We start from the raw sequence: 13,360 nt of genomic DNA, 5'->3' as shown, positions 1-13,360 counted from the left end.
AAGTTCTGTACGGTGTAACATATGCTTAGATTACGATGATGTGAATATTGAGTAAAAGCCCCCTTGATCTCGGGGTGGTCCCCGCCTTCGCGCATCAGATCGTCCACAATGACCATGTTTACAAGGTGTTTAGGTAACAAGTCGTCGTCCTTGAGATTACTAGGAATGCCTTGTATAAATCTGATGTGCGGGAACTTTAGGAATAGTTCAGTGTAAAGATCTTGCCAACAGGAATAAAACCATACAATGTCGTTAGGGGTCTGAGATAAAAGACCAGGAGCATTTTCTAACAGTTTCTTTATAAAATAACTTTTACCGCTATTTGAGGGACCTGCTAAAACGCAGGAGAACGGGTGTTGCAGTCTTGTGTCTATAGCAGTTGGGTGTTTGCCCCTCTAATTTATTTTAATAACCGTACAGCAGTGTTTTGTATTCATCGGTCAGGACCCTTTTATCAAACACTACTCGTAGGGCTTTATATAATGGCTGCATTGTAATTTCCCACCTTTTTTTGGACCTGACTATGCTAGGGTGATTTATGACTATTGTTTATTATTTTCACGTTTGTTTGATGCGTAGTACTCGTGCACCAGACCCTTCAGTCTGTCAAAATGTATTTTAACCGTATTGCTTACGTTTAAAGTGATACCTTTGACTTTCATTCAAACCATGTTGTTAGAGGTTTTATAACTATTGGTCTTGGGTCCGTAGGAGGTGAACTCGAGTATGCACTCATCTTTTTCGAGCTCGCTGGTCAAATCCCCTAGATAATCACCTAGCGCAGGATCTTCATCACTCACATTACTAACAAAAATAATAGTCTGTGTCATGGTACAAACAACAGTCCTGAAGCGTGTCCAGCAACCAGCAACCTGGAAAGCTCTAGACGAGTGTGAGCAGTTGTGAAGCACGCTATGAAAATGTTCGTATTGTTACACGTTGTGGGGTACTCTTTGGTGTATTTCCAGCATAGAACGGCCGTCTCATCGTCGATAAATTCGCAACTGGACACATTGTAAGACAGTGCGAATAGATACTTAAAAAGATCATCTGGCTCTGTGACGATGGTTGTGTTTGACAAGTTGGTACGCTGTGCAAATTTTCACCATAAGGAATTGAGACAGAGCTTAGCTAACTGACATGTGGCTGGGTTAACCTTAATGAACACCGGTCTCAGCGTAATACCCTCGTGATTCTGGTAATCGGCGATGTACTTTTGCTTCGAGGGCTCATCAACGCACCGTTTGGGATACCCGATGCGTACTGTTTGTCTCTGAGAAACAAGTTGATGTACTCAGAAAATAGTTGAGTCGTGGTGTGTAAGTGCCAAATTTCCAGTACTTTACTGAGGTGGTACCCTTTCTCGAGGGCCGTTTGTACCTCGATGGTACGCCACGTCCCCTCCAACAGCCTTTGCTCATCACTATGTCTACACTCGCTAGTCTGTTTACTTTCAGCGCATGTCCAACATAGGGGGAACATTAGTTTGCCGTCGACTGTACGGAAGCACCGGGAAGTAAAGCTTCCACGGAGGGTACTCGTCTAGGGACTTAAAGTTCCTATATATGATCCTAGGATGCCCCACGGGGTACAACTTCACCCTGTTCACAAACGGATACAGACTGGTAAAGTTGTAGTAGTGTATTTTCTCACCAGCGACCCGGTACAGCTGTATGGCATTAGTACGACCGCCGAATAAGGTGTCGCGGGGTTCCAACGGTGATGGTAACTGTTGGCTCTTAATGAAAGCACGAGTTTCACATCTTTTGTTAGCTCCTCTAACCACTCGTGTTCCCAGAGGGTTCTCAAAACAAAGCGGCTGTTTTCAATGTACTGCACCTCTGCCAGAGTACGACGATGCAGATGTTCAAACGTGGTGCCCTGCAGTCTATTAAACATGTGGGGTTTGTAACAATATGGAAACCCATGGTAAAAGCAACCGTTGAACTCAAGGCGGTTGGTACCCCGTTAATGAATGCATACCTGTCTAGGTAGTAACGGCCCAAACAGTAATCGCCGCCCTGCAACGCGTGTTGAATAAAGATCTTCTCTTTCTCCGAGATGTACATGAGCCACTGAATAGACGGGGTGGAATAGATGTTATAGAGGTCAGGCGGTACTAGAGATATTGTTTCAGGTTTTAAAAACATGTACTTATAAATAGACATGCATATGGAAGCCAGCGTAATGTTCTTAAACGGGTCTATGTATTCCATGATTTCTTTCCTCTTACGGGATGTGGTTTTGATAATCCTGACCCGTTTCGTCATCTCCACCACAACGTCTCTGAAAAGGTTGCAGGTTTTTGGCAAGATCATGACATCCGCCTGAGAGTAAGCTTTCAATTCTGTTTGAAAATGAAACCGATTTTCATGGTTTTCATCGTACCATTGTAGAAAGCTCTCTTTTTCAGACGGCATCATGTACTCAATGCCGTAACTGTCGGGTGGAGGCATAGGACCGCTGTAATTCTGATTAGCCCATGTGTTAAAAAAGCAAGGGAAATAACCTTTACAGCCTTCAAAACCATAGGCTTTTGGCAACTTGCTCAACTTCATGGGCAGAAAATTCAAGGTGTCTATGAACCTAATTTCAAAAGGCACAACCTTTAAAAACATCAGTTTGGAGCCCTGGGTGATGAGGTCTATGGCCATCTTTTCACAAATCAGGCACCGGAGAATAAAGAACAAATCGTACGCTTTCGAGTTGTGAGCCAGCATGGTATACTCGTAGTATTTCGGCTGCATAAACGTGTTGAGGAAATCGTTCACGCACGACCTGCCTTCAAACGCCCAGGTTTCATCGGCCGTTAGATGATGAGCGTAAATGTAGTTCGGCTGGTGCACACCCGTCTCCTGCGTACTCTCTATATCAAATACGATATAGTCTTCTGTTTTTTTGTGGGGGCAGCCTTCGAGCATGTAAAACTCGTGTGCGGTTCCGGCCATAAGATACGCTTTACACCTGGGACATTGCATACCTTTACAATCGTGGTCGACGGCCTTGTAGCGCCCGCAAGTCCGACAGTCTGATTTACGGTCGCACTGTGCGAGGCTTACGTCTTGCGACCGACAAAACATCTTACACACGGAACAGTTCACCTTCTGAGAATCGTCATCGACATACCCATCCCTCTGACACATTTTACAGTGCATTTCACACTGGTGTCTGATCCGATTGTTGTATATGTGGTCGCAGTGCTCATACAATTACTTGGCTCCTAGAAAACCCTTCAAGTTCAAGATACCGTAAAAGTGGTTTTCGTGATGGAGCACATAAACGGTCTTGTTTTTCACACGCTTATCGGTAGTGAAGTACTTCCAAGAACTGCTGTGGTAGAAAACTTTTACTGTAACTGCAAAATGATTCTCAAAAAGTCCCAGGTCCCCAAAACCAACCAGCCTGTCAGGCGTATTTGGAGCTTCTTGTGGGCTTCCACCGCCATAGACATAATGACGTGGTCTGGGGTATCTCGGTCCATCAACAAACCTGCGATGCTCGCCGCCAGGCACAAATTGGTAGCTCTGGTGTTAAAGTCCAGCAACCATCGATGTTTCTTTCCGATGATTTCACTATACATGACGCTCTTTAAGGTTCTGGAAATACCGCCCTCACGACCCCTCACAATGAGGACGATTATTCTGAAGGTCCCGTATGGCAATAATTCAGCCTTGCTCTGTAAAAGCTTAGACAGGTTTTCTAGAAACGTCACAGCGTCAAACACATCTCGAGACAACCGTCTGGTGAACAGAGGACTCTTGAGACCCTGCCCCTGAAAACATAGCTGGAAGAAATCATTAGGCCCCACATGGTGTAACAATCGTTCTATGACTGTTTGTACGGCCTGATGGATAGCTATAACACCCTGATCGGAGGAGTTTATACGTTCTAGATTAACAAACCTAAACTCCTCATAATATTCTGTAGCCTTAAACCGTTCTACGCTACGACTATACCGTCTCACGCTCTATAGAAACACCATATCGGAAGTCCCAGGTTGAGGATCTGTACTGGAGGGGGGACTCTGAGGAGAGCCATTTTGGGGAGTTTGAATGTTGTTTAGGACACCTGTATTGCTAATCCTCCGTACAGCGCATATTCTGGCTTTCTTTAATTTACTTAATAAAAGCCTGCGCTGTTTGGCGCTATCTGCCCACTTTTGCTTCTTACCGGCCTACCCTCTTTTAGGGAGTCTCCCACCACCTATTTGAATGACCTCCGTGACACGCTCTGGAGCTGAACCCTCTGAGGACCCTACTACAGAGCCCTCAGATGTATCTTCTATGTGTTTGGGATCTTTCAGTCGCCCTACTTGTCGCAGAGGGGGATTGAAGTTTGTGACGGTCCGTGTGGTCTCACTGAAATGTACCTTCTGGAAACTGGGAGGGTAGGCGTTAGACGCTGCCGGGAATGTCTTTGGAACTTGAGGGTGTTCTATATAATTTTTTGTTTTGATGGGGCATAAGAAACTGAGTGATTTAGTTAATATACCCCTCACCTTTTTGTTATATTTGGGTCCCATGAATGTTGAACCGTCGCTCCATAGGGCGCATCTCGATCCTAGTCACGCAGGCATCACCCCTATATCTGTAGTGGCTGCTTCACAGGCCAAGATCACCTCGGTTCTACACCGCTCCAGCCTCTGAATTACCTCCCTCAGATCGTTCCTCAGGGGTCGCTGCCCTTTTCCAGCCTTCCCCGGTTTTATGTCTTAGAATGGAGCAACGCTTTTAGCATTCTGACAGCCCCTTGGATGTCTTTAATGTATGTCTCTAACACATTCTTAGGGTCTAAAATATCTAGTTTAGGGATGTGTGCTATGTCAGGGTCAACTGTACCTGTGTGTATTTCGGTACTCTGGGGGTTCAAAAAACCAGTGCCCCAGTGTGAACACCCTGGGACTTCGGAGGCCTGAGAGTCGCTAAAAGACGTGTCAAAACTATGGTTTTGACCATGGCTCCATCCTAAGCTACTGTTGGGGTATGTTGAGGCCGGTGACATTATTATTACCCTTGACACAGGGCTTGTAGGGTCGTACACTCCAGGGGGTGTGGGAGATGACAACAGGTCTGGGAAACTTAATTGGTTATCGTAGTACCCCAAAGCCGCTGTGGTGTAGGCATTCTAGGGAGTGTGTACCAGTGTTTGCCCTTGTTCAAGGTCTACACTGTACGCTGCTAGGGTTTCAGAACTCTCTGAACCACCTGCCAACTCTTTGAGAAGGTCAATACAGTTGAAATATGGGGTCTGCGCCGCCTGGTCTGTTTCAGGATCACCACCCCCAGACCCTTGATTATTATTTATAGATGCTTTTGGGGATACTCCCCTGGGAAGAACGTGGGTGTTATATGGCATAGGGGGTGAATAAATAGAGATTCCCTGGTTCTGTGCGTTTGTCTCATTGGTAACACTATTTTTTAATGATAAGTCTAGAGGACCTGTTTGTAGGACCAGTAGCGCCTGCTTCTGCCTCCTATACTTCCGGGAAAGCTTGTTCACTTTTGGTTGTACGATGGGTTGGAGACCCCCTTCGTTGGGTTTACAGTGTCCTTGTTGATGTATGTCGGCGCTTGGTAGCGCACTTCTTCAGAACTCTTAGAGTGTTGTTGAACTGTGGAACATGTAGGAGTGTTCAAAGGGTCTTGTGTAGGCATCACACGGATAATGGTGTTGTTGCTGTATGATGTACCTGGTTCATTTAGATCTGCATCGCTCTCAACGGTAGCCGGTACCAGAACGTTTTGAAGCTTTATGGTGATAAGCGTCGGTGTGCGGCGTTTTTCTCGCCGCGGAACAAGCTGTGCGTCAAAATGTTCGGCGCACGAAGAGTCCAAATGAAAAAGAGAAGTCTTTTTGGTCCTGAGACTTCAGGGAACAGGAGGCAAGCTCTATCCAAGCCCTTGGAGAGCACTTTTACAGCCAGACAAGAGTTCAGCAAGTCAGCAGGGCAACAGCAAGGCAGCAGGCCTTTATAGAAAGCAGTCAGGTGAGTCCTTTGGGCAACCAGGCAGTTCTTCTTGGCAGGATGCAGGTTCTGGTTCAGGTTTCTTCTCCAGCAAGTGTCTGATGAGGTAGGGCAGGGGCCCTGTTTTATACCCAAATGTGCCTTTGAAGTGGGGGAGACTTCAAAGAGTGGCTAAGAAGTGTACCAGGTCCCCTTTCAGTTCAATCCTATCTGCCAGGGTCCCAGTAGGGGGTGTGGCAGTCCTTTGTGTGAGAGCAGGCCCTCCACCCTCCCAGCCCAGGAAGACCCATCAAAATGCAGATGTATGCAAGTGAGGCTGAGTACCCTGTGTTTGGGGTGTGTCTGAGTGAATGCACAAGGAGCTGTAAACTAAGCCCAGCCAGACGTGGATTGTAAGGCACAGAAAGATTTAAGTGCAAAGAAATGCTCACTTTCTAAAAGTGGCATTTCTAGAATAGTAATATTAAATCCAACTTCACCAGTCAGCAGGACCTAGTATTATCTTTCTGGCCATACTAAATATGACCTTCCTTCTCCTTTCAGATCAGCAGCTACCACTTCAATACTGTATGAGGGCAGCCCCCATGTTAGCCTATGAAGGGAGCAGGCCTCACAGTAGTGCAAAACGAATTTAGGAGTTTTACACTACCAGGACATGTAAACTACACAGGTACATATCCTGCCTTTCACCCACACAGCACCCTGCTCTAGGGGTTACCTAGGGCACACATTAAGGGTGACTTATATGTGGAGAAAGGGGAGGTTTAGGCTTGGCAAGTACTTTTAAATGCCAAGTCTAGGTGACAGTGAAACTGCACACACAGGCCTTGCAATGGCAGGCCTGAGACAAGGTAAAGGGGTCTACTTGAGTGGGTGGCACAACCAGTGCTGCAGGCCCACTAGTAGCATTTAATCTACAGGCCGTAGGCACATATAGTGCACATTACTAGGGACTTATAAGTAAATTAAATAGTCCAATCAAGTATGATCCAAGGTTACCATGTTTAAAGGGAGAGAGCATATGCACTTTAGCACTGGTTAGCAGTGATAAAGTGCGCAGAGTCTAAAAGCCAGCAAAAACAGTGTCCAAAAAGTGGAGGGAGGCAGGCAAGACGTTAGGGGTGACCACCCTAAGGCTGTCAGGTCTAACAACCTGCAAGAGTTGTAATAGGCGACACGTGTTTAAGGCGTCCTGATTGTCTAGGATTTGCTGCAGAGCTTCCACAGCCACCTGTACTTCGGCGTTGTAACCTGTAGAAACATTTTAGAAAAATTAACAAATAAAGCACCTGGGGTGAAACACTGTGGGTTGATGATGGGTCTCTTAGCTATAAAGCTCTAAATACTTGTACCTTGTTGGAAGGCTTCAGTTTGTTGAAATGTCCAAGATAGTTTTGGAATATCCTGCGTACAGACCAGACAAATTGGCATTAATATAATATCTAACGAGAGCCGTAGGTTTTATGTCTCAAGACCCTTTGACAACCCATCATTTATAAAAACTGTGGCACTAGTCACGAGTAAAATAAGTTATAAACAATAACCGTACAGGGGGGTTACACAACTAAGTAAAACATTTTTAAAATAGAAACATCAAAACACATACAGGGATGGTACAACATTTACGCAGAATTCCAACATTTATTTTAATCTGCTCTAAACATAGTTTACAGCCTAAAAGCATTTATTGCTAGCACAACACCAACACATCCAAAAACAGTTTGAAAATTGAAAAATGCCAACACCAGTACGCAAGTTGCAAGCATTAGCTAAAGTGGCAAAAGCGGATATAATACATTAGAAAAAGACCACATGCGTGTTTCATATTAGCATTGCACAATACACATAGCACCACTAATTAAATATTACAACCGCGTGTTTCACAAACAAGTCTAAGGGACACCATCACTTTTCAACATGGGAAATTTACATGTATTAAAACAGCCCCATTGGTCAGACAGGTTGAAAACATCGCGGAATAAAACATCACAAAACATCAGAGGTTAAACTACTTAGAAAAATATTTTTAAAAAGCACTTTGTTGCTTTTGACATGCTCACGCCTTAGCATCATGAGCCCTAAACAACATATTTTTATGCATTTAGACATTTACAGCTTTAAAATACACATTTGTGAAATGCAGGGGCACAGAAAAGACAGAAAACAGACACATTGGGTCATTTTCTAATATTTAGGGTTAATAACACAATTTTTCAATATTGTAACACATCAACAGCTTGCTAATATTATCCTAACCCATTTTAGAGTTAAAATGATGCATGCAACTTAAAAAACACATTTCTCTGCAAAAATGTCTGTAATGTGTCCAACCCCGGATCCCCAGCATTAAAAACAAATTAAAGGCAACATTATTTAAAACAAGCTTTATTTAATTTCACCAGGGTAAGCCTTTCTACAGAACAGGGGGGTGGCTGAATCAGTACCCATGCTTTTCTACATTTATTGGTGGGCTTTAAAGAGTGTTACTGGCACCCTCATGTATTTTATTTCATTTAAAAAAAAATAATAATCATGTGTTTAAACATATGTTTTTTATTTTATTTTATTTACAAATAAAAAAAAGTGTTTATTTAATCATATGTTTTTTATTTTATTTTCAAATAAAATAAAGTAAAAACCAAAAAAAGTGTTTATTTAAACACAGCACGATCGTGTGCGCTGTGTTTATTTACCACCAATGTTCTAACTTTAAAGGGGATGGCACAGCCCCTCACACTGCTGTGTGGCAGAGGGGCGGGCCGTCCCCACAGATAGCCCAAACCGGGCTGTAAACTTTTTTCAGGGCGGCGGCCATGTTTTTCAGTTTGCTGCCGCCCTGGATGTTGCAGGGAGCACTCCTGGAGGGCTCCGGACTAGTGCTTGCCCCCAGCCCCACCACCACCTGACAACAGCAGGTAGGAGACCGCTGCATCGCATGAGAGCGAAACAGCGGCTCCATACATTATTCTTGTAGCAGCTGGACCGTTGCAGTCCCGCTGCTGTATTTTTATGGGACTGGGACGGTCCTGCTGCTATTAGAATAATGTGAGGAGCCTTCGCCTCGCTCTCATGCGAAGCGGCAGCTCTTACATTATTCTTGTATATTTTATGGGACCGGGATGGTCCCGTAACTATTAGAATAATGTAAGAGCCACCACTTCGCATGGGACCCCGACGGTCCCGCTGCTATTAGAATATTGTAAGGAGCCGCCGCTTCGCTCTCATGCAAAGTGGCGGCTCTTACATTATTCTAATAGTTATGGGAACATCCCAGTCCATTAAAAATGCAATAGAGGAACCGCGACGGTCCCGTAGCTATTAGAATAATGTAAGGAGCGAAGCGACGGCTCCTTCTATTATTCTAATAGCTACGGGACCGTCGCGTTACCACTGTTGGTGTACTTTTTATTTAAAAAGCCTCAGGAGGGCTGCCGCCTTGCTCAGAGGCGACGGCCCCCTGCGGCTTTTTAAATAAAAATACATCAACAGCAGTGGACTCCAACGGGGTTCCACTGTTGTATTTTAATTTAATAAAGCATAAGCGAGCACCACTGCGGATCCCTTATGCTTTATTAAATAAAAATACAACAGTGGAACCACAGCTGGTATGTTAGAATATGCCAGCCCTTCCCACGCCAAACACGAGTACAATCATTTAGCAATGCCAGTGCATGTAGGTTTGTCCTGTTGTAATAAGCATAATGAAACTTAATTCCATATTCCCCCTAAGCCCACAAAGTACTATGTTACACAGACTGCTCTCTGAAGTGTATTAATTAAATAAAAGTCATAACCTGCGCAAAAAACATAATTATAAAAATGCATCGTAAATATGTGTCTGTTACTTACCTGTAGTATCTTTTGTTCTCGCCCTGCGTTCTGGTCTGCGTCCTTCTGGGCCATGTTAGTTGTCTTGGGGTATGATCCTGGAATAACTCTGTGCTGGGTACAACTCCAAATTGGTGGAGACTTAAAACTGTCCAAGATGGGTCTGTGCACAGGGTCACTGAGGGTTTTTCTATACCGATGACAACTGTTAATTATTCACATATAATGCTTTAGAGAACAATGGTTCATGCATTTTATTTTATAGCCCCTCGGTACAATGTGTCCTGTTAACCATACTGTGGGAATAATGATACATGTTGGAGTGTCATATTAAATGGTGTCTTGTGACACAACCCTCACAATCTATGGTCATAAATTCCAACCTTACTTGGCATTTTGATAGCTCTGGGACCCTTCAGATTCCTTCGTGTAGGCTTGATGCTTTGACAAATACTCTCTCATTTAAATCAGCCTTGGGCATTGTGTTTGTTGCAACTGTTTACGTTAGACTTTCAGGGGCCCATTCATTTTGAAAGTTTTCAGCTTGACAGCCGTGGAGTATCTCTGACATGTTGGGTCTGATTTACAGCTGCCTCCTACAGTCTGTTTGTTGTAGTTGTTTGCAGGGTGATTTTACACTATTGTGTGACTCTGCCCTTTCCTAACTCTGTGTTACTCATTCTGTGACACTTGATGGGAAGCTTTGGCAGGTTTGTGCATTTTGTTTATGGATTCCTTTTTAAACCATCCCACTTCTTTTTTTTAATTTTTTTAAACTCCCACTTCCAGTCCCCACCTCCGTGTTAGTCAGCCGTGAGGCAACCAGCTCATTCACACATACCCTTTGCTCTGCTGAGACAGCCAAGCCCCTGTTAGACTCACACACTGTGCAAAATGTTAGGGCTTTAATTGTACACATACCTTAACACAGCCAGACTTACCTTGATTGATCCACACACTGCGCACTTTAATTTTTCACAACCCTTTGACAACTTGAACATGTCCGGGCACACAAACAAACGCAGGCTCTTAGGGCTAGCAATCATACAGCCACAGACACATGACAGGTACAGTCATTGATTGACAACCTAGGGACAGGGCATTTAGGATTAATGACGCAATTTTTCAATATTGTAACACATCAGCAGCTTGCTAATATTACCCTAACCCATTTTAGGATTAAAATGATGCATGCAACATAAAAGCACATTTCTCTGCAAAAATGTCTGTAGTGCTTCCAACCCCGGATCCCCAGCATTAAAAACAAATTAAGGGCAACATAATTTAAAACAATGTCCTACGACATTGCCTACGTCATCACGGGGCGTGGCACCTGTCAAAAATAGTTTGATGAAAGGTATCCCCACATACTACTGCCGGCCATGCTCAGAAGTCTTGATTCTACCTCCTGCCTCTTTCATCTACCGTCAGACACTATATAATCCTTTATCTCCCTATTGCTGTACGTTTTCATCCCTGCCTTCACCATTTGCCACTGTTTTCCGTATTTCTTTTCTTCTTTATTTCCCCCCATGTGTTTTTCTCTCTGTTGCTATGGGTGAAAATATGATGAGGACAAATAAGTGCTGGGCCCTAAAAATGAGTGCCAGTGGGCCACCATCTGCAGCCACTGGCTCAAATTAAGCACTGAGGGCCTGTGAGATTAATCGTGGTTCACTGAAGACCTCGGGTATGGTTTCCCTGGATACCAGTCAGTTACGGAATGATTACCAATAAATGCTGAAAGTCATAATAAGGTGCATATAATTGAATATCTGTATAAATCTTAAATCTAACATCACCTAATTTGCTTTATTGTGCAGTTACATGCATGTGTGCGTTTTCTTCCAGGTAATGTGGTATAGTAATTTTAAGGTATATGGTTACAAGTGGGTTCAGGCTGAAATTGTTGTAAAGTATTGACAATATTTGCAATTTCATGTGTTCTGTTGAAACAGTTTCCTATTCATTTGAAAAAATACTAATCATGAAAAAAACTAAGAACAGTCCTTGTCAAACTTTTCTCGTCTACAGCAGGCATGACATGTTTCAAAGCATAGCGTAACCTTATACATAACTAGCCTCTTTCCCCTTTTCCATACAGATAACCAAGTGCTGAAGTTTGGAACATTGGTAAGCACCTCAAACACCTTCGATGGATCTGGCGTTGTTACTGTGGAAACAGACAGCCCTCTTCTTTGGACAATGGGCATTCGGGAGCCAGAAGAATAATTTCAACACCAGCCTAAAAATCTGATTTCAGACAGGGCGACACACACAGGAGTCTACATTGAGTGCATCTAGTGAGGTTATTTAGGATCTTCCTCTGATGATTAAGTTTCACATTTACAGCTGACTTTAAGCAGTTTATTCCAGGAACGCACGTCATTCCCAAAATTGCAACAGTGTTTCCACAATGCAACTTTACTTTGCAAGTTTGGACTCTCCCCGCCTGGCGTGGATCTCTGTAATGAAAGTGTATCTTACGGTGCAGTGGATGCTCTTTACTTACCATTGAATGCCAAGTAGGCTGCCATGTTAAAGTGCCCTGCTTGGAATTCTTATTGGCTTTACAGCAACAAACCCTACACAGCGGTGGTCTTACAGCTAATTCCCTATGCATATTGTTTAAAACTAGTATGCTTATGTTGTTTATTTGTCTAATTAGTAGGTTATGTGGCATAAGCTGATGCATTTACACACAACCTTAGACGAATGAAACAACACACAACAAAAAATGCATTGTTGTCTAAAAATTTGACTATCACAATAGAGTCCGATTTTTCGTCGTTTGAACATTGTTTTGGTGGCCACTTGTAGTGGTCTGTGGTTTTAAAATATTATTATGCAACATGTACTGTCTTTTCATAGCCATTAATCTTCCAAATGTGCATCTTATGACAATGCGGAAACCTGACTTCAGGAACTCAGCTTTGAGAACATTGTGTAAATGCACAGTGTACCTAATGTTTTGTACTTGAAATGTGTCTCTAAATTAATGGGTGCTTTCAAACCGTTGTTTTTTCATATCTAGGAAAACCTCTTATAATTTAGTCTGCTTGTCGTTTTCAGATACTATATAATTTTATCATGAATACTCTTACAGGCAGGTTGATAGAACTACTATAATTATGCTGAATTGCCTAACCTATTTCATAACTCTTCAAACTGAAGAGAGATTCACGGTACTGCTTTAAAGAAGGATGTGAGATTTGAATGTCTAATAACTGGTGTTAAAATCCTGCGTGTGAATTCGGAGACATTTAAGAAATTATTATGATACAAAGCCGGTATAACTTAATCGTTTTGCAATGGTTTTTTGGTGCAAATTAAATAAATCGAAATCTGTATACCATGGTCGCTATTTGGAATCATCTTAATTTTGGATTGTGGAATCCACATTTTGTAGTTTAACTTGTTAACTTGATTTTGAACTACCAACAGCCACTTGTACAACAATGTTGGAGGTGGGATACAATAGGAAATCTGCTGATTGTTGTGGTTATACAGAGTTTTAAAGAGCAGTGCTGAAGGCTTCCTTTTAGTATATCAGCATATCGCCACAGA

General features: G+C 43.1%; 1 protein-coding gene across 1 annotated transcript in view; it reads left to right on the top strand.

The window, feature by feature from the left end:
* The window catches only part of TPK1 (thiamin pyrophosphokinase 1), a 1,483,703-nt gene extending 1,470,553 nt beyond the window's left edge, over positions 1–13,150 (top strand). Inside the window, exon 9 of the mRNA XM_069211507.1 lies at positions 11,898–13,150. Within this exon, the coding sequence (XP_069067608.1) occupies positions 11,898–12,025 (128 nt within the window). The 3' untranslated portion in view covers positions 12,026–13,150. The remainder of the gene's footprint in view (positions 1–11,897) is intronic.
* Positions 13,151–13,360: the final 210 nt, after the last annotated feature.

Source organism: Pleurodeles waltl, chromosome 10 (assembly GCF_031143425.1).
Source record: "Pleurodeles waltl isolate 20211129_DDA chromosome 10, aPleWal1.hap1.20221129, whole genome shotgun sequence".
In the NCBI taxonomy this organism is placed as follows: domain Eukaryota; kingdom Metazoa; phylum Chordata; class Amphibia; order Caudata; family Salamandridae; genus Pleurodeles; species Pleurodeles waltl.
The sequence above is the reverse complement of the archived record's forward strand: the minus strand, read 5'-3'. Positions and strand labels throughout refer to the sequence as shown.